We start from the raw sequence: 22,137 nt of genomic DNA on the forward strand, positions 1-22,137 counted from the left end.
GATTCAGCACAAGTTAGACTGAGTGCCAGGTCACATGGTCCTGGTCGGCCCCCACACACCTGGGAACCAGTTTTCCTTAGACCTAATAAGCAGATGCAGCTCCTGAAAGGGCATGTGCCCTAGTCAGTGCAGGGGGCTTCACGGTGATGGGTTCCAGCAGCTCATCCCATTAGCCAGTGTCACGGTCCAGCGGCAGCCTGGGGACTCCCCTCTCTGTCCTCTAAGTCCCTCTCCAAAACCAGTGCTCCTGGAGCCCTGGAGCCCAGCCGCTCTGATGCCCGGCCAACCCCACTTCTCCTCCCTCTGTCCCTGGGCCATGAAGGCCACACCTCGGCTAGCCCGGCACCCTGCCAGACGGTGTGGCCACATCATGCCTGCGTTTTGACCGTTCCTCCACAGTCCCCACTCTTGTCCAGGCTCCAATCCTCTGTTCTTCATCCAACCTAAACCTACTCCCTTCTTGGTTTCTAGAGGGAGAAGCCGCAGGCCGGCATCCCTTCCTGCCCGCCCCGACTCCTGCTCGACCAGGCACACTTTCATTTCTGCCTATTTGGCCTTCCGAGAGCAAGTGCTGATTTTCTTCCTTATTTGTGGTGGTGCTAATTTTTTAAAAAATACATATAACATTAATAAATGGAGCTCAGAAAACAAATGCTGGCCATATGGGCCGCTGTCACACAACAAGAACACATACCACCACCCGCTTCCCGACCCAGGGCAGGCACCAGCAGCTGTCACACCAGCGCTCCGCCAGCACCCAGACCCTGCCTCAGAATCCTCCTGAACACATGCGTTCTGGAAGCCACCCAGCATGGATAAAGGCCTACACTGTGAGCCGAACCACATTTCCACTTCTGGTCTGGGCCAATCAATAACAAATTTATTAGGTTAAGCCATTGGAACCTATGAAACTGTCATCTTTTACAGATCACTGGCAGCTGTATATAGCCTAATTTACATTGATTTAAGAGAAAACTCTGTGTGTGTGTATCTCTCTCTCTCTCTCTGGCCTAGCCCTTCTCAGATTTCACAGCCAGCAGCCATGGAGGCCTCCACTCTCAGGCTACCTGGCTGACTTTTGCTGGAGTACATGAAACAGAGCCAAGAGCTTAGGGGTACTTTTACCATATCTCAGATTCTCCTGACGTAATTCTTTCTGGCACTGGACCCGATTTGCTGTTGGGACTTTCTTTCAACTTCTACTTCCCTTGCCTCCACTGTCCCGGCCCTTGGTGTTTGCCATGAGCAGAGAAGTGGCACTCAGTGTCCAGGCCACCGCTGGACAGGCACGATCTTACAGGACGCAGCATTTTCTTGGGGTAACTGCGAGAGGCGATCCCACCTCTAACCGGCAGTGAGCGGAACGTGTGCTTCGTAAATTCACTTTAATTCCTGCCCTCCTCTGAAGCATCAGTCTCTCCATCCCAACCCACAGCCATGCAGCTCGGTCACCCCACTGTCCCCCAACTAGACATGCCGTAGACCCACCCTGTCTTCTCTCTGCAGTTCGTTTTCTTCGGTCTTCCTTCCTTTCCATGCTACCCTCCACAGGAAACCATTCCACCCTGATGGCTGGAAGGCCTAAGTCTAAGAAAGGCTGTATTATGGTCAATAGAGGTACCTTCCGAGGTACCCATCTCTCCCCTTCCTGACAGCAATAAAACAGGCTGGGGGAGAAGGGGAGAGGAGGAGTGGTGGTGAGTTAATGTGGCTGATGCTGCTGGAGGGAGGATGTAAAAAAAATTATTTTGTGAGCTGTTATTTTTAAGATGCAAACAATGTATAACATTCCAAAGACTAAGCTGTCAGCCTTGGACATTAAGAAGAAAAAACTTGCCTGAAAATGTTAGAGGTCCACAGCCTAAGTGAGATTGTAAAAGTCACAGGGAGACATTTACCAGAGGTAGCTTTGGGGTGAATGCAAACATACCCCAGGCGCTTCTCCTTCAGCACCCAAGTTCAAACAATGCAAGCTGGGTGCAATCTGACCTATGAATTAGGAAAGAGAACGGAGCGGCACAGCAAGCCCCAGACTCTCGCACTGGCTAAGATGTTTAAAAGGGACAAACCTGGCCAGGCACGGTGGCTCATGTCTATAATCCAAGCACTTTGAGAAGCCAAGGGCAGATCACGAGGTCAGGAGTTCAAGACCAGCCTGACCAATATGGTGAAACCCCATCTCTACTAAAAATATAAAAATTAGCCAGTTGTGATGGCGCCTATAGTCCCAGCTACTCGAGAGGCTGAGGCAGAAGAATCACTTGAACCCAGGAGGCAAACGTTGCAGTGAGCCAAGATCATGCCACTGCACTCTAACCTGGGAGACAGAGTGAGACTCCATCTCAAAAAAAAAAAAAAAAAAAAAAAATTCACCGCCGGGGCTCCCTCTGTACCTTTCTGTTTGGCTAATCTAAGTTGGTCAACTATCTCTTGCAATCAAAAGAGCATAGACTAATACAGTGAGCATGGCCCCGGGGCTTCCAGACCAGAACAGGCAGTGCCTGGTCAGGGGCAGACGGGTCTGCTGCTATCTGGCTTCCTGGACCAGGAGCTGGGCTTCCAGAGAGATGACATGATCAAGGCCACAGACGTGGGCAGACGAGAGCAGTGAACCCAGGTGGAAGACATGACGGTGGTCCCACTGTGATGGTGCCAATGGCTCTGCCCATCTACAATAAACAGGTAAGTGCACACACAGCCTCAGAGCACCTTTGGGGTCAAATTTCCTTAGGAAAAATGATTTTTAATTACATATGTGAGACTTTCTAGGCTCTAGTCTTCTTTTTCCTGTTAAAGAATGTTTTTTGTTTTGTTTTTTTAAAAAAAAAAAAACATGAGGCTTCTTGGGAAAGTAACAGTGTGTCAACAGCATGGGCTGTGCTGTTTCTGGGCTCTCTGAGTTGAGGGACACGCAGGGCCGCCCTGAGGAGGCTGGGATGTGGACAGAAGCCAGCGGGCCTGTCCTCTTCAAGGTGCTCTCAGGCCAGGTGTAGGTCCCAGCTCTGAATCACCGTTACTTATTCAGAAATGTCTTCTCGAGAATGCAGGCTCCACCGAAGGCCCAGTATGGCTTTCAGTAAGCCCTGGATTTCTTGTCAACTTAATTATAACAATATGGGACAATACATTCCGAGTTCCATAGAGCCAACTCAAAAGACACACTTTGTCCTGCCAATTTTGTCAATGCCAAAGACATGACAATCTCCTTATTCTGATTTTACAGCTTTTTATTTTTTATTTTTTTTGAGATGGAGCCTCTCTCTTGTTGCCCAGGCTGGAGTGCAGTGGTGTCATCTTGGCTCACTGCCACCTCTGCCTCCCAGGTTCAAGCAACTCTCCTGCCTCATTCTCACAAGTAGCTGGGACTACAGGCGCACGCCACCATGCCCAGCTAAATTTTTGAATTTTAGTAGAGATGGGGTTTCATCGTGTTGCCCAGGTTGGTCGCAAACTCCTAAGCTCAGGCAATACAGCTGTCTTGGCCTCCCAAAATGCTCAGATTACAGACATGAGCCACCATGCCCAGCCTACAGCTTTTCTTGCTCAAAATGAAACAGAATATGCTTTTCTTTTATTATTTTGTTGAACATCTAGTAATAATTTTAGCATGCTTTACCTATTTTTAGACAGTATCACCTGATCCTCACTTATGGCTTCCATGCCAGGGGTAAAGTTAGTGACTGTCACACACAGAAGACCAGGGGAATAGTATTTCCATGCCGATTGATCAGGTTAATACGAAAATCGTTAGTGAAGATGGCTTAACTAACTTCTTACTAAACCAACATACCAGCAGGCTCATAATCTCAACGTCTACAGATGCTCATTAAAAAAATATCGTGTTTATAATCACTTGGTTGCAACTAATGGTCAAATTCAGGTTGAAAAATCTACAAGGCTGGATTTCATGACTAGTCAAATTTTATTGGAGTGTTACCAGTATTTTTCCACTGCAACATTAAACAGCACCCAGGAACAGCTTCAGAAATAAACCCTCACATCTGGGATGCAGTGGTAGCTGACAACATTTTTTTTTTAAAGTTATTTGACTTGGAAAGGGTTTTTGGAGCTGACAGCTTAAACGCACTTCACGTGTCCCAGAAAATCAGACTGGGTGTTTCCCACATGTTTTGTTTCTAAGAAACTAAGTAAACATTCCTTAAAACATATTTAAGATACACATGCTCCTGAGAACACATTTACCACCCTGATGACAGGAAACAGTTCTAGGCAGTCCGGGAGGAGGATGGCAAGGCTCACCCGGGGACTCGGACGCGCAGGCGGCAGCCAGCCAGCTGGTCCTGCAGGCCAGAAGCAACTGGACACTAGAACTCTTCTCCAGCATGCTGCACTAGCAGCTGGGAACAAGCAACAGAAACCAAACGCACAGTGGAAAACTCCAGAGCCCCTCAGCCTCGGCTCAGCAAAGCCTGACCCCTGAGACGCTGGAAACAAGAGGGAAGGCCCAGCGATCCTGCACCGGATGCCTTTCCAAGCAGAACAGCTCCTGACCGCATCCCCTGCCCCGAAGCTGTGAGACCCCACCCTAGTCGAGGACACCTACGAGAGGGGTGGTCAGCCCATTCCCAGTCTGCTTTTTGTGTGTTGTTTTTTTTTTTTTTTGCCAGGCTGGCATGCAGCGGCACAATCTCGGCTCACTGCAATCTCTGTGTCCCAGGTTCAAGCGATCCCCCGGGCCTCAGCCTCACGAGTAGCTGGGACTACAGGCAGTCACCACCACGCCCGGCTAATTTTTTGTATTTCAGTAGAGACAGGGTTTCACCATATTGGCCAGAACGGTCTCCATCTCCTGACCCTGTGATCCATCCGCCTCAGCCTCTCAAAGTGTTGGGATTACAGGCGTGAGCCACAGCGCCCCGCCAGTTCTGTTCTTTTCTCTAGTTTTGAAGCTATTTGAGCAGTCTCAGGAATTCCTAGGGGCTCCACTCTCGGCTTCAACTGGGCACCTAAAACGAACACATGGAGGAGGAGAGATGACCGCCTATGCCTTGGTTTTTCTACCCTTAGAGATCCAGGAGCAGACACCTAGAGTGTGGTAAGAGGGGCGAGACGGAGAAGAACAGCACAGGAGGTGGGGGCGGAGAAGACTCGGGGGAGCACAGGTGCAGGGCCTCCTGGCGGTATCCCTGTTGGTGGTCCACACGTGGACGAGGATGCCTCTTATGCTGCAGGGACCCCGGGGCGGAGCACTGTTAGAAGGTGTTACAGTATTGCGCCCTTACACCAGACGCTAAAGCCAAGGTTTTTAAAGAAATACTCTATCTTACTTAAGTTTAGGGGTACACATGCAGGTTTGTGGTAGAGGTAAACGTGTGGTGGGGGTTTGTTGTACAGTTTATTTCATCACCCAGGTATTAAGTCACCATTAGTTATTTCTCCTGATGCTCTCCCTCCCACCACCCTCCACCCTGGCATGGGCCCCAGTGTCTATCATTAGCCTAGTCTTTTTTCCTACTGAGCACTGGATGTTCAGGCTTCCTCAGTCTCCCCTATCTGTTTGGGACACTTCTGTACATAGGGAACCCTCCACCCTCCGGTACCTTTTCCATTTGGGAGGACACTGGCTTCCCCCGCCTTACACTGGTAGGCTCCCAAGTGAAAGAGCTGCCTTGAGCTCCTTGACCCTACTCTTCCAGCTACCTTTTGGCTACCAAATGCTATCTGAAAAATGAACAAGGGAGGCAAATCTCCTAGTGACCAGTGCATTCCGTCTTTGGGAGAGAGAGAGCATGGGGATAGCTGCTGCACATGTGCAGCCGGAGCTGGGAAGATGGAAGAGCCTGGAGATGGGGCTGGAGGTCACCCCTCTGGGAGGGAGGCAGGGCTGGCACCGCCTTCACCAGGCATCCCCATTACCAGGCTCCTGGCCAGGAGGAGTCTGCTGGCTGTTAGCCTAGGCATATTCAGGGCTGCCTCAGCCTTAGCTACCTTTCTGCCTAAAATTTTGCGTTGGTTAAGAATCCATCAAAAACTCCAGATTCCATCAGTGAAGGAAGGAGCACCGGCTGAATTAAGCTTACAAAGACCCAGGAAGGACAGGGCCAGTGCTCCCCCATCAGGCCTGGCCAAGGCCCTTCCCACGGCATGCCTGGCTAAGGCCCTTCCTGGCACACCCCTCTGTGTGGCAGCAGCAGGCTAGGACACCACTGACCCTCACAGGCAGCAGCTGGGCCTCAGCAGCAAGCAGGCCCCATCCCTCCTTTTACCACTTTCACACTTGGATGTGGGTTCCTTCCAGATCTGGGTTGAAAGCCGGGTTTCAGACAGGACACCTTCCTCTGGGTACTTTCAGTGCCATATAAGAGCCTGGAGTTGGTTATGAACATTAAGTGTGTCTCTACCAAACAACCATAAAAGCCCCCACTCAATCCAAATACAGCTTAGTCTCACCTTGGGATGCTTGTGGGGCCACTTTTCTGCCCTACCCAGGGGTGCCACAATCTCAACATAGTTTTGGTTTTCAGCTTTTCTGGTCCTCAGGTCTTTCTGGCACACGGGCTGCCCCGCACAGCTCAGGAGGGCCGGTCGCCCAGGTGCCTAGGATGCCAGGGGTGGCACAGAGACACATCCGGGAAATGGGTCTCAGGGCAACGACTCAGTCATGCGACCTGGAAAGATCTCAGGAGTACGCCACACTCTCACCACCTGCGGGGGGCAAAGTGTCTTGGGGCAGGTCCACATTTCCTGAATTTCCACAAAATACTGGGCGTCTAGCTTTGTTTCCTTTTTCTTTTTTGGAAGGAGGGTTAAAGGCCGAGTGGCATCACGTGGGTCTGTGTTGGGGGAGGCAGGTGCACACTGAATATTAAGCACATAAACACGCGACAGGGGTCATGTTACACACCCAAAGCATCACTCATGATTCTAATTAGCGGCCATCAATAGAGCTCAAATGACAAATGGGTAATTTTCATCTGATTCTCTTTACAGGAAGTGAATAGCAGCTGTGAAATTGCCCTCAGAGGTGTGAAGGTTACTGCCAGCCAGTGAGTCCTTGTGAGGTTCTAGAACACCAGCAGAGCTTGCCAAAGCATCGCTGGCAGGAACTGTGACCAGTACCAAGGGACGGGGTGACTCCAACAGTTCTGCGTGCAGTGTCTGTCTAAACCAAGCCTCTCTAACCCACCACCCAGGACAGCTTTGAATGTCAGCCAACACAAATTCATAAACTTTCTTAATACACTGAGAGTGTGTATGTGTGTGTGATTTTTTTAAAGCTCATCAACTATCATTAATGTTAGTGTATTTTATGTGTGGCCCAAGACAATTCTTCTTCTTCTAAGGCAGCCCAGGGAAGACGAAAGACTGAACACCTCTGAAGAACATCATAAGTATATAATACACACACACGGCTACAGGTTGAGCTGTGTCCCCCTAGGACCTGTGCTGTGACCCCACATGGACAGAGGGTCTCTGCAGATGCGATCAAGTAAAGATGACGTCATGCTGAAGGAGGGTGGGCCCTAAAGCCAATGCCTGGTGTCCTTCTAAGAAAAGTCTGGACACAGTCCCAGATAACCGGGAAAACGCTGTGGCGACAGAGGCAGAGATTGGAGTTAGGAGTCTACGAGCCAAGAAATGCCAGGGATCACTGGCAACCACCAGAAGCTCTCCCCTAAAGACAGGAGGGCCCTCACCTCCTCACCCCTCCCAGCAACCTACACATGCCAGCCACAGGTGAGGATCAAGACAAACGATATTCAGACACAAATTAAATCAGAACAGCTGTGCACAGACGTGCAGCAGACTCAACCTCCAAACCTGCAGAAAGGGCCAACCCCATCAACACCTACATTTCGGACTTCTGGGAACTGTGAGAATACACTTCGGATTTAAGCCAAGTTTGTGGTACTTTGTTACCACAACCCTAGGACTGAGGTGCACATATATTACACACCTAGGTGTGCACACACACACCATTAAGGAATCTGTCTATACAGGAGGTTTATTCTCACTGCTCCCTACAGAGTTACCCACTTTTGCATTGTTAATTCACTGATTGAAAAAAACACTATTTACATCCTGCCCTCATTTGAACTGCATCATTACTGCATCTTGTGAGTTGGCTCTCTTCCCTACAAAAAGAAAGTACCAACCAAAATGCATCATACAGTTAAAAGACAGCAGCTGTTACCCTCTGGGATGGAGCTAAAATGTATCTGACGTAGCTGCTGAAAAGCAGGCTCAGATCTAGAGATGGCTCCGCACCAGAAATGTTTCTACCAAGAGAGCGCTCCCCTGAAGACAGGAGGGCCCTCACCACCTCACCCCTCCCAGCAATCTCCATATTCCAGCCACGGGTCAGCTAGGATAAAGGATTTTCACTCACTGGTTTAATCAGAAGAGCAACATGGAACAGATTCAGCCTCAAAGTGTGCAAAGCCCAAACCTTGATTTCAGACCTCTGAGAAGTGTGAATACATTTCTGTTTTAAGCCACACTGTTTGTGGTACTTTGTCACCACGGACCTAGGACTGAGGTACACATATGTCTATTACACATCTAGGTGTGCACACAATTAAGGAATCTCTCTGTACAAGAGGTTTACTCTGACTGCTTTCATGAAATCAACCACAAGCTCCCTATGGAGTTACCCACTTTTGCATTGTTAATTCACTAACTGAAAAACAGAATGTGTACATCCTTCCCTCATTTAAACTGCATCTTTAGTATCATCTAAATCTTGGCTGGGCGTGGTGGCTCACGTCTGTAATCTCAGCAGCACTTTGGGAGGCTGAGGCGGTGGGATCACTTGAGGACAGGAGTTTGAGACCAGCCTGGCCAACGTGGTAAAACCCTGTCTCTACTAAAAACACAAAAATCAGCCAGGAGTGGTGTTGGTCGCCTGTAGTCCCAGCTACTCAGGAGGCTGAGGCAGGAAAATCACTTGAACCCAGGAGGCGAAGGTTGCAGTGAGCTGAGATTGCGCCACTGCACTCGACAGCCTGGGTGACAGAGCTGTGGCCAAAAAAAAAAAAAAAAAAATCTAAATCTTGTGAGTTGGCTCTCTTTACCACAATAATAAAATATCAACCAAAATGCATCACACAATTAAAAGATAGCAGATGTTGCCCTCTGGGATGGAGCTAAAATGCATCTGACGTAGCTGCTGAAAAGCAGGCTCAGATCTGGAGACAATTCTGCACCAGAAATATTTCTACCAAGAGAGCGCTCCCCTGAAGACAGGAGGGCCCTCACCACCTCACCCCTCCCAGCAATCTCCATATCCCAGCCACGGGTCAGTTAGGATAAAGGATATTCACGCCCTAGTTTAATCAGAAGAACAACAGGGTACAGACACTAAGACGCACAGGAAGAGTCCAAGGAGCTATCTGGACAGGCAGATCCACAGCAAACCGCCTTTCTTCCAAAGCAGCTGCCCCGCTGATCCTTCTAGCAGCTGTAAGAGGAAAGGTGGGCCGACGAGAAGGTAACAGTAACACCAAGAAATGGGAAGGACACAGAGCTCACTCAAAATCCAATCCCCCAGCCAGGCGCCAACCATTCTAATCGGCTGTGGCCTCACCTTTGTTTGGTTATGAAGTAACCACAGGTGAGGCTGAGCTATCATCAGCTTATCAACCTCCAGCACTCCCCGAGGACGACACAGCCCTTTGCTATTCTCCATACACCCAGGCGACGACAATGGTATCCCAAACCCACTACACTTTATACCTAAACCTTCTCAATTAAGCAAGCATGGGTAACTGATCAACACTAACTCGCTGGACAAAAACTGAAATCACTTTTCAGGTACAGGCTCCCGGAGCATGAGAAGGAATTTCAGGATGGCAAGACCGTGGTATAAAAGAAACCATGGCTTCTCGTTCGTTTTCTTCCCCAAACAGCAAGTATGGCTCCCTTCGTCACAGGTTACAGTACAAGTCATGGCTCCCCCCAACCCCTGCCACTGTCAGGTCACATGAACAGGGAGTGAAAGGCCGTTCCCTGGTCTCGTTAAAAGAGGCAAAGACACTAGCCACCTGCTTGATTCTACATGGGAAAGGTGGCCCAGCCATGAGAAATGTGAATTCAGCAGGGCTAAGAGGCTTTCAGGCGTAAGGCAGCGCCTGTATTCATAATTCTTTCAGCACCAGGGGCCCTAGACACACATCCACTGGGGTGCGCCTGGGTGTCTGCTGCTGTCAGCTCTTCACACTCCCACAGAACAATCCCTGGGACCTCGAGTCAGAAAGTGAGAGGCCAGACGCCTTGGGACGGCTGCAGCAGGACACGAGTAAAGATCAGGGATCATGATCTCTTCCCTGACCCAGGAAGCCTTGGGCATGGGGCCCCATGAAGGCAATAAGCTATTTCCACCTTGCAGATGAAGAATGGGATGTACTCACCCATGCTCCTACCCTTAAAAAAATGTATTTTTAAAAACCATACATAATACTATGAAATTTCAGTGGAGTAAAATGTATTACTTGAAAAATCAAAGAAGCAAGGGTGTTAGTGATCAGTTAAGGTCATCCCATGGGGGCAATCCTTCCTTTTGATGCATAAACATTCAAGAGAAATGCCTTGGGGTTAGTGAAAATATAAGGGTCAATTACGCATTGCAAAGATGTCACAGTTGGGCCCAAATATGATGGAACACACTGTAAACGCCCAAAAGGCAAACAGCAAAAAGCCACAAAAATGACCAAATAGCAATATAACAGAAAGGCCACCGTAAGTGAGTCATGGTCCTTGTTCTTACTGCAGAGACCCGGGACCTCCAGCACCACCCCCGCAGACACCCAGACCCCAGGGCCAGAGACAGCCAACGCAACAGCAACAAAACCAGAGCCCGACCCAGGTAACTTCCTGTGATCCCAGGTTGAAATCCACAGAATTGCAGGGGCCTCAAAGCGTCTTTACTTGGAAAAGGTGATTATTTCGCTTGCAGGTGAGTTAACCTCTGTATAACCTCTACAATAGCTAGCCCCGAGAGGTGAGTGGAAACCGCAAGGGAACTTCTCTTAAAAGATTCCCTAGGTGTCATCAGCTGGCTGTGGCTAAAATTCATACTAGGGCACAAAGGAGCAAATAAAAGCCATCACAACCCAGGGACAGTGCCCAGGAAAGGAGCTGGAAAGACGGGGCAAAATGCTACCTGTTTTCCTTTCTTCAAATCATGCCATTTTCCAGCATCTGTATGTATTTCTCAGTGGACAGGCAAGCTTTCTCTTATTGACCCCCTACATACGAGCCTTCATTTATTTTCACCTCTCACCTTCCTACATCATCATTTCAGCATGAAAGGTCTCTTCCTGATGCATGAGGTGTGTATGACCGGATGCAAAAACACTGGCACAGCCCCAGGCCACTTCCATACTTTTCTCAACGGTACCACAGTATTCAGGACAAGAGTTAAACGCTAGGACAGGTGTTACAGGAAACAGGTGAAGCTACTTGGGACTACTGCTAAAAAGACAACTAAGGGACAAAACAGGGTGGAATGTTCAACGGAAAAAAAAAGATCAAATGAAACAAAATAGGATGGTACACAGAACAAGGAGGGAAGGGAACGCTACAGTACAGAGTGGTGCCTTTCCTCTCTCTCCAAAACAAGACAAGCGCTGCCATGAAGAAAATGAATAGTTACCTGCATCCATATCTGCAAAGAATGGAACAGCCAGTAAGAAAAAGAAGGAACCAGAAATTCAGTGTCTCAGAGTTGGATTTAACAAGGTTACACGGAGAGAAAATTTAATTTAGAAAACTGCTTGTCAACTACACCTTCATTAAGGGACACGGGGGTTAAATGCTTTCCTACCATTACCATCATCATATTTAAGGCAAAAAAATAAAATATGGACATGTTAACTGAAGAAGTAAATGCCTAATGGCAAAAAAAAAAATCTTACTCTCATGCAAAATGATTATTAAATGTTTATAATACAATATAAGGGGGGAAACATACTCAAACGTATGGTGGTGGTAATCTGAACATCTTATCCAGAAAGGCTCTATCTATGACTAAGTAATATTACATACAAATTATGTATAAATTCAATATCCAGATCGCAGAAATGTCCAGTCAATATTTAAGGAGTAACAATGGATAAAAAGGACACTGGATTTAAAAGGACATTTGAAAGGACAGGACAATCAGGCAATAAATTCAACGGCATTTCATGGTTCTACTGTGCTATTCCAAATACCGAAGTGAATACAATGGCTCTGCTAAAAATACTACTGAAGAAACCACATACTTAAGGATTTTTACTGCCTGGTATGTTTTATTGCTTTCTTGACCTGTGATACATCAAAGTTACGTTTGGAATATGCTAAAGAAAATTTTTTAAAAACTACATTCTTAAGCTTGCAACTGCCTGCCAAGCAGCATACCTTCCGGAGACTCCTCCTGGACATACGTGCCCGTCAGGTACCGGTGCACCAGGGCCGACTTGCCGCTGGCCAAGTTACCCACAATTCCCTGAAAGAGAAACGGACATCCATTAAGCATAATCCAATCGCTCTATTTGGCATTTTGCAAACGCAAAGACAGGAGGCCTAAACACAAACATAACCAAGCACTGGCTGGATGGCCAAAACCGAGCTCGTTCAGTGCTCCTGTTGGAGTAGAAGGGAGTCCAGCGCCCTTAATTAACATCTCACGTTCCCATCTGCCTCAGCAGCTGCAAAGGCATCAGCAGTGCTGGCAGAAACACTGGTTTGGCATTCTTCCAGAAAACAAGCGCACGGTTTACATCAGGGCTGTGTTCCTTGAGTCAGCCCGTTGGCATCTACTGTGCACCCTCCGGAGACTGGGAAAAGTGGCAGGTGAGGTGGCACCCAAGGGCAGTGCTGAGTGACGTGGGGAGAGTGGGAGGCCCAGTGCACGGTAGCGTCTCTAGGGATGAGTCCAGGGCAGATCTGGGGGCAGCACAGCAGGAGCAGAAAAGAGCAGTCTGGGGGAGACCCGGGGGTGGAGGAGGAAGGCAGTGGCTGGCCACACATGCGAGGAGGGCACACACCTGCCTCCCAGACCTAAGACCCACCATGGCATCTCGGAGAAAAAGGGGACGGTGCTGGGGCTGCTGGGAGAGACGGCAAAGGTGCTTGCTTGTGCTGGATTAGAAGGCGACCCTCGGGAGTGAGGGTGACATGAGGGCCTCTGTCTTAGCGGTAACCTGGTGGCAAGGCTGACCCTCCAGGGGCTTTTTTTTTTTTTTTTGAGATGGAGTTTCGCTCTTGTTGCCCAGGCTGGAGTGCAATGGCACACTCTTGGCTCACCGCAACCTCCGCCTCCTGGGTTCAGGCAATTCTCCTGCCTCAGCCTCCTGAGTAGCTGGGATTACAGGCACGCGCCACCATGCCCAGCTAATTTTTTGTATTTTTAGTAGAGACGGGGTTTCACCTTGTTGACCAGGATGGTCTTGATCTCTTGACCTCGTGATCCACCCGCCTCGGCCTCCCAAAGTGCTGGGATTACAGGCTTGAGCCACCGTGCCCGGCTCAGGGGCTTCTTTAGAGGAAGCCAGGTGGACACACCTGGCCTCCAGGCCTCCAGGCCTCCAAGCCTCCAAGCGGGCCAGTCCCGCAGGGAGCCTCCCCTTCCCTGTGCTTGGGAGCTGCATACCGCGCCCCCCCCAGCCTTCTCTAGGAAGCTGCTCATCAAAAATATTCTACATTTTCATCTTTTCCTCCCCCACTAGAACATTGCTAGTGATCAAATTTAAGCATGATCAAACTGATTCCTTAAAAGGTCCAAAACATCACAGGGGACCCATCCCTGGGCACAGGAGCCCATTAGGGCCACCTGCCATCACCCGAGCTGGGTCAGCCCCGTCTGCTCTTGGTTCCACTTGCTGTTTTTGAAATGGGGTTTCATTCTTGTTACCCAGGCTGGAGTACAGTGGGGCAGTCTCAGTTCACTGCAACCTCTGCCTCCTGGGTTCAAGCGACTCTCCTGCCTCAGCCGCCCAAGTAGCTGGGATTATAGGCATGTGCCACCACACCCAGCTAATTTTGTATTTTTAGTAGAGATGGGGTTTCTCCATGTTGGCCAGGCTGGTCTCAGCCTCCCAAAGTGATGGGATTACAGGTGTGAGCCACTGCACCTGGCCGGTTCCCCTTCCTGACCTCCCTCCTGCCTCCACTCAAATTATCTGAGGCTCCGGCCAGTAGGTCACCCATGACTTCCATTTCAAAGCCACTAGGCTTTCTCGCTCATCATAGGCAGCTGCTGCTCAGACACTCTCTTCCAAATCGAATGCCGGCTTCTGCCTCTACCAACCTCCCAGCTCTGTGGGCTCTGCCTCCATCCTCCAGGGCCCACGGAGGCTCTCCAGGACTCCACCCCACACCTCCAGCTGATCCTCCAACTCTAATGTCCCCACATGTGCCTGTCTACATCCAACCTTCTCTGAGTGAGTTGTGACTCCATTTCACAGGAGACACCCTGTAGACTCTGGAATCGTAGCTCACTGATGGAAGGTTGAATGTGGGAAAAAAAAGTTGACTATTCCAAAACCACATTCCCTGGCTACTGTCCACCCCAGCTCCAGGCACCCCTACTCAGCTCCCATCAGAACTAGGCTCGGGCTTTATGTATATGTCCGTACACCACCTATGAGGTACTTGTGCCTTGACAGGTCCACACCTCGCCTCTCCCCCCAAGGCTGCTCATCAGCTTCTGAGGCCACATCATACCCAGCCTCTCAAATCAGAGAGCTGGAGGCCATTCCTGGCTCCCAATGGCCAGAAGTCAGGGAGTCCCTCCCTCCTAGCACCCTACTGCCACCTCAGTGTGGACTCTTCGGTGTGCACGGATTGAGGAGACAGCCTCCAGGGCCTCGCCCTGCCTGCGAGCACCTGCTTTCGCCCCCAGAACACCTGAGAGATTCTTGGAAACTGACCACGAGAAAATGATACCCCTTCATTTCACAAGTCCTGGGAGACTCCTGCTTCCTGGAGGCCACACTGCAAACATTTTTGGAACAAACCATCTCCCTCCAAATCCTCACACACAACTTTGCTGTCAGCCAACGGGCCCAGCAGGTCTGTGAACTTGCCACAAGAACACTTCACTGCTCCTGTCACCTGAGGACCCCACCTCTCTCACCTGACAGGCTTCACTTTCTCTTGGGAAAGCTTCCCTGCTTCCCCTCCCCAACCCCCATAGGGCCTTGAAGGTGGCTGGTGATGCCCTGGGCTCCACCTTCCACTACACTTAGGACCCTGAAGGCCAAGATCTCTGTCTCCAGATACAGGCAAAGACACGAGTTCCCAATCTGTACACTTGTCACAGTTCCTGGCCCCAGCAGAGGCCTGGTAAAAAAGGATGGGTGGGTGGATAGATGGATGGCAAGAAAGAAGAATGGGAAGAAGGAAGGAAAGATGGAAAGTGGAAAGAAAGAGGAGAGGAGAAGGGAGGAGAGACAGGAAGAAGGAACACTGGTTAAGTGGATGATCAAACCAACAGCTATTAAGAACAAACATAGAAGAGAACAAATTTGGCATGAGAGTGTGGAAGGAAGTTCTCGGTGATTGACAGGCCAGGTAGTGGTCTGCTGCCTGAGTTGAGGGCTCATGGATCCAAACGTTCTCCTTCACCCAGTCCTGGCTGCTCCCACTCTCCACTCATTACCCAGGGCCGGGCACAGTGGTTCACACCTGTAATCCCAGCATTTTGGGAGGCCGAGATGGGTGGATTACGAGGTCAGGCGTTTGAGACCATCCTGACCAACATGGTGAAACCCCATCTCTACTAAAAATAAAAAAAATTAGCCGATGGTGGTACACACCTGTAATACCAGCTACTCAGGAGGGTGAGGCAGAAGAATTGCTTGAACCCGGGAGGCAGAGGTTGCAGCGAGCCGAGATCACGCCACTGCACCCCCAAAAAAGAAAAACCTCCAAGATTGCATGCCCTCGCCCCAAAAAAAGAAAAAACAAAAACCACACCCGAACCTGTCCTCTCACACCCCAGCAACAGCCCTCCAGCCTCTCGCCTTCCCTCTCCCTGCTTGGCCTTCTAGTCAATCAGCTACCAAGCCACATCCCAACGGGCCTTGCTGTCTCCAGGCAACTAAAGCTTTCCACATCAATCATTCCCCAAAATCTACTCTTACCATCAGTTCAGAAGCCACCTCCTCTGAGAACCCTTCAGCTGTGGTAGAATGCTTCCCCCTCTGACCCCCACCCTCTCAGCCAAACTCGTATGTTAAAATCTAACCCCCAGCTGGGCACAGTGGCTCACACCTGTAATCCCTGCACTTTGGGAGGCTGAGGTCAGGAGTTCGAGATCAGCCTAGCCAACACAGTGAAACCTCGTCTTTACTATTTAAAAAAACACAAAAATTAGCCAGGCATGGTGGCACATGCCCATAATCCCAGCTACTCGGGAGGCTGAGATAGGAAAATCACTTAAATCTGGGAGGCAGAGGTTAAAATGAGCTGTGATCACACCACTGCACTCCAGCCTGGGCAACAGAGCAAGACTCTGTCTCAAAAAATAAAAACAAAATAAATAAAATTTTTAAAAATAGAAATCTAACCCCCAAGGTGATTGTTTATTACGAGGTGAGGCAGTCCCAGGTGCAGATGAGCACCCTTACAGAAGAGGCCTGTTAAAGACCTCTCACCTCTTCCTCCACATGAGGACACAGCAAGAAGACGCCACCTACAGAAGAGCAAGCAGGTCCTCACACATCAAATCTGCAGGTGCCTTGAACTTGGACTTCCCAGCCTCCAGAACTGTGAGCAGTACATTCCTGTGGTTTATAAGCTGCTCTGTTTATGATATTTTGTTACAGCAGCCCGAAGAGACGAAGACACCTTCCTAATGCCACAGTGTCAACTGGGTGCCTCTCCTCAAAGCTCCCCTAGGCCTCTGCCCCAAGGATCTCTTTCAATGGGAACACATTATTTTGCAAACATCAGTATGTTGATCTGGCTCCTTCCAATGCTGACAATTCCTCAAGGGCAGGCACTCTGTCTTACTTGTCCTGTTCTCTGAATCCCTGTGATATGCGGGAGACTAAAAGAATGAATGAGTGACTGAGTAACTCCAACGCTGGCGAGTATGAATGAGATGCTTATTACTAAGGCTCAGAGCCAGGCTCAAAGCCAGGCTGTGTGGACAGATTCTAAATAAAGCTGTTTCCCCTCCTAATTCGACGTACATCTTTTTTACCCCGGGCGTCTATAATCTGAGAATTTCTACCTACTAATTATTCTTTTGCTCAAGGGCACCTGCTGTTCGTCAGCTTCATGCTGAGAAAATCCAAACCAGTACGCCACAGAATTAAATTTTTAATTAAAATCAGAGTTTCTCCTTCCCGAGGAAGAAAATGCTGGAAAACCAAACATCGCATGTGCCTTCTCTGCATAGCAACATAACTGCCTTCTTCCACCTAACAAGATGGGCGAAGATTAAGCTCACCCCTTAGGGGAACAAAGGCAATCAATCCTGGGTGGAGTGGGAAGGAGTTTTGTTTGGCTGGAACAGCCATCTCACAGACTGCCTTCTATTCACACATGATGGCATTATCTTAATTTGAAATGCTGGTTGAAATTAACAGCTGATGGTGAAAGGAAAATAAAATAAGGGGTAAAAATGCAGTTTCCCACCGGTGCGGCATGCCACCTGTGAAGCTTTCGGAGCGGCTGCTCGAAGTAAACCAAGATGGAGGAAACCAATCCAGAGCGAGCCAAAAAGCCAGGTGCGGAGGAATCTGGTGTCTTGAAAATTACAGAATTACGTACTTAAGGCAGGAAGAGGTCACCGCCGTCAACCCTGTAGGGTCTGTGCAGGGCCCTGCAGTATGTCGGAGCCCCGGGCTCGGTCCTTCACATGACAAGGCCAAAGAGAACATGTGTCTTTCTAAACTGATTCTCAGGCATCCTGCACTTCACCACTTACCTGCTAACCCTGAGATTTGATGAAAAGGAAATCAAAGCTTTTAGTAAAAATCCCAGTTGGAGTTCAATGAACACACACTAATAGGATGTGAGGGGCTGGGGACTGAGGTCCCCCTGCACAAGATGTCCAGGGTATATCTGCCTTCCTCCCCACCGACAGAAGCATCAAGCCTTTGCTGCTGGGCACACATCTGTAGCCAGCGGCAGCTGGATCCTCTGCAGCACCAAAAGCAACCAGTCATGGATGACCTGACCACAGCGCAACTTCAGAAAACATAAGGCTGCACGCGGCGGCTCATGCCTGTCATCCCAGCACTTTGGGAGCCCAAGGCAGGCAGATGACTCGAAGTCAGGGGTTTGAGACCAGCCTGGCCAACATGGTAAAATCTCATCTCTAATAAAAATATAAAAATTAGCCAGATGTGGTGGTGGGTGCCTGGCATTCCAGCTATTTGGGAGGCTGACGCACGAGAACCACTTGAACCCGGGAGGCAGGGGTTGCAGTGAGCCAACATGGTGCTTTTGCATGCCAGCCTGGGCAATAGAGTGAGACACTGCCACAGACAAGAAGAGAGAAGAGAAGAGAAGGCAAGGCATGGTACTACCACTCAAGAAGAAAGCGAACATTGAATTTTTTTCTTTGACAGATTCCAAAAGATTTATAGCAAAATGTTACATAAAGAGCCTATTGGAGTCTTGCCATGACATCATGTCACTGCCGCGTTTGCGAGGCAGGGGCTGGGTTCCTGATGCGCTGACCTAAAGGGCCACCTGTCCTGGGGGGAGCTGCGTTTGGAGGAAAACAATCGCAGCCCTGTGGGTACTTGAAGGCTGTCCTGGGGAACAAAGCAGCGCTTTCTTCAGACCCCGGGCACTCCTCAGCACAAAGGGGGTCTTGCGGGGGTGCCGATGAGGACCGGCTCTGCTGATGCCACCACAGGAGCGCACTTGGGCTAGAGCAGAGCTGGTGGGCCTGCCTGGGTCTCGTCCATCCACACTCGGGCCAGGGCCGGGACCTTTCTGAGAACTGTAGAATCAACAGCATGGAAGTCCGCTGCATCAGCAGACTGAAGCTAGTGCGTTTCAGAACGACACTAAATGCAACGGTCTCAAGTGCAACTGTCTCCTCCACCTCCGGGCAGATATTCAAGAAAATCACATGCTTTCAAAATACCAGCAGAACATAAGGGTTTGGTAGTAAGCATCCTTAATGGTGGGCTGGTATGATCACGTGGGCCCTCTCTGAACCCGCAACACCTCGAACTGCCAAGTCAGGTGGTTCCATACTTGATGGTCAGTTTGTCCATACTGCTGGCACTAGGGTCGCCACTGGCCCTGTGTGGCTATTTCAATTTAAATGAACTAGAATCAGACTTAAATGCAGCTCCTTGATGGCGCTGGTCACATTTTAATCATTCAACAACCACACGGGGCCAGCCATGACCGCACTGGGCAGTGCAGACACAGGTTTTTACCATTGAGAAAGTTCTATCAGGCAGTGAGGTGGTGGAAGCACCAACTCCAGGTTCAAACCTCAGCTCCACCACTTAGTGCAGCTCCTCGGGCAGGTTCTTCGTGTCTCTGAGCCTCAGTTTCCTCATCTGCGAAATGGGGATAACCATACTTACCCCTCCCCATGGGGCACTTGTCAGGATTAAGTAATTTTGTACAGCACTTAGAACACGACCCGTGCAGAGCCAGCGCTGTATAGACACCATCACTGCCAGTAAAGCACCGTGCCTGCTGCTCCATGCCCGTCACAGGACCCGAATGGCAGCGACTGTCTTAACGGGGAGTCGTTGAAACTGGGGGACTGTTCTGAAGATCTCCTGGTAACAGCACTGCCAAGCCTGTGCCATTCATGCAACTCCTATTTCCTAGATGGCTTCTCTCGGCTTTAGACACCCCGCGCTGGTGCCACGGTAACAAAGCACACAAAAGGCAGCAAGTGGCTGTTTCCTGGCTGGTGCTGCAAACCCCAGGCTTCCGAGACAGGCACTGGGGCTGAGATGCTTTGGCCCCCATGGGCAGGCACTGCAGAGACAGCCCAGACACCTTCAGGGAGGAACAGGGCGGGGGACAGACACCAGGAAGGAGATGGGCCCAGTCAATGACACCCCACGGTCACAGTGGGAACGGGTGCGTCAGATGCCAACCAGAGAGAGGGCACAGTGACCACAGGGCCTTCCCATCTCAGGGCACCTCCCACGTGCTGTACTTCATTCCCTAAGTTTAAAAACGCAGATTCTTCCTGGTGACAAAGGTCACGCATGCTCTCTTCAAAGCCCTAGAAGGTCTCTGATGCTCTATCTCCTCATCTCAGGCACGAGAGACCGAAAGGGTCCTGTCCCCTGGCCCTTGTCCTGTCTTCCAAGCACCCAGTGAGTTTGGGTCAGTGGGGAGGAGTCCACCGGCCGCAGGGGGTCTGGTGCCATCCATAGAAAGACAGAGAACAGAGACACTCGGCAGGCCCAGGCTGGAGTCTGTGGAACAGCAGGAGTTCACCTGCCTTCCTTTCACGGTCAGAGTGAAATGGAAACATAGACACACGCATACGGAAATTAGACATACATACACATACATACATAAACATACACATCCACGCATACACACAAATGCCACATATATCACAACAAAGAACATGATTGTTTCAAAGTTAGACTCGCCCCTTACTTCCATCCTATGGCGGGTGGTTCCAAGAGGGGAGCAGCTGGAAAGGGCGGCTGCAATGGACCACTTTTTACAAACGCCAATTTTAAGCTTTAAATAATTTCACCAAAAGGGCAACGTTCGTAACAGAAGACAAAACTGTTAATTTCATGCCAATACTTGCTCACAGGGTAGATAAGTCACATTTAAAAAATGATGAATACCAAAGCATGGTGACTCATTATAGAAACCTTCCATGACACCCTGCAAAGGACAAATAAACCTACAGGTGTGGGTGTGGGTGTGGGTGTGGGTGTGGGGGTGTGTGTGTGAGAGAGAGAGAAACTGACCAACCACCAGGTCTCTCTCACACACACACACACGTCACATACCTGGTCACACTGGGTGACCAGGTGTGTGTCCCATCAGCCCAGCAGAACAGGTGGACACACACGTGTGCATGCACACTCTCTCTCATACACACAAACACACACGATGTAAAAGAGGGGATGATGGTGGCCTCTGCCCTGCAAAGGAGATGCCGCCCTGGCTGGGTGGCTGTCAAGGCTGTTTCAGGTTCACTCAGGGCTCTAGTCCCCAGCTATCAAATACACCTGGCCCTTCCCAGGAACACACCCAGAGTCACACTCCCACTCTGGGCCCCAGGAGGTGACCAGTTGCCCAGGAATGCAGGCTCAGCTCAGCTGTGCACAGTCACATCTGCCTCTTGTAGCGCCCCTCCCTCCCCACAGGTGACAAATGACAGCTGCCAGGGCCAGAAGGAACCACTCACCACTTTGAGCTCCGGGACAGACCGACTCAGTGTCCATTCCTGGCTGTTCACAAAGGCATCTGAAAAAGACGAGGACACGCAGTCAGACACCGCAACTCGCCTAAGGGCCAAGTCAAAATCCCTCCAGTGGCCATTTTCACACCCGAAGGTCACGAAGATGGTGTGGACCAGCCTCCCTGTGTCACTCCCACCCCAGAAAGATTGCAGTTTGTCCTACTTCGCGACACTCGGCTACAGGCCAGTTGGGTGTTCCAGCTCCAAGCCTGTGGTTGGTAACACACGCTCTGTCCAGTGACTTCTAAAGTTACTGAAAATCTAACTTTCCATTTTCCCCCTGCCTAAGCCACGGGCCTTCCTACGGTGGAGCGTGTATCTTCAGACCCTCCTGACTGTGCCGGTTTGCAAGTGTGGAGATACACAAGGACACGTCTAGCTATCTGGGAAGTGGTTCTGTTAAAGGCAGTCGGTCAACTGTAATAGTCACTTCCCTGAAATCCCACACACACAGAAAAAAGCATGACGACTGAAGATCTAAACAGCCACAACCTAAGTTAACACTTTAGTGTTTGTAAGTAACAGGTTAGAGCTCAGAAGAAAGATCTGGTGCTAGAGTTTCGATCCTCACAAGGACATTAAACACTGAAGACCCAGCCAGGATGGTTTAGACTATGTCGGAAAGACGGGGGCTCCCACGCTCCGTGGGGCTGCGTACAGAGCCCAGCCCTGTGCAGGGGCATGTGCCCCCACCTCCCCTGCTTGGCCATATGTGGTACACCCACCCGATAGACGACCCAAACAACCTGGCTTTACCTGCA

The 22,137-nt window shown here is 50.0% G+C and overlaps 1 protein-coding gene across 8 annotated transcripts in view; it reads right to left on the bottom strand.

Annotated features, from left to right (window-relative positions):
• Positions 1-22,137, bottom strand: part of AGAP1 (ArfGAP with GTPase domain, ankyrin repeat and PH domain 1) — a 624,335-nt gene that overhangs the window by 399,180 nt on the left and 203,018 nt on the right. For all 8 annotated transcript variants that reach the window (XM_039469755.2, XM_039469754.2, XM_039469753.2 and 5 more), the window contains exons 2-3: positions 21,323-21,381; positions 12,361-12,448 (exon numbers count right to left, since the gene is read on the bottom strand). In XM_039469755.2, coding sequence (XP_039325689.2) covers positions 12,361-12,448; positions 21,323-21,381 — 147 coding nt within the window. The remainder of the gene's footprint in view (positions 1-12,360; positions 12,449-21,322; positions 21,382-22,137) is intronic.

The sequence above is a fragment of the Saimiri boliviensis genome, chromosome 5 (assembly GCF_048565385.1).
Source record: "Saimiri boliviensis isolate mSaiBol1 chromosome 5, mSaiBol1.pri, whole genome shotgun sequence".
Classification (NCBI taxonomy): Eukaryota; Metazoa; Chordata; class Mammalia; order Primates; family Cebidae; genus Saimiri; species Saimiri boliviensis.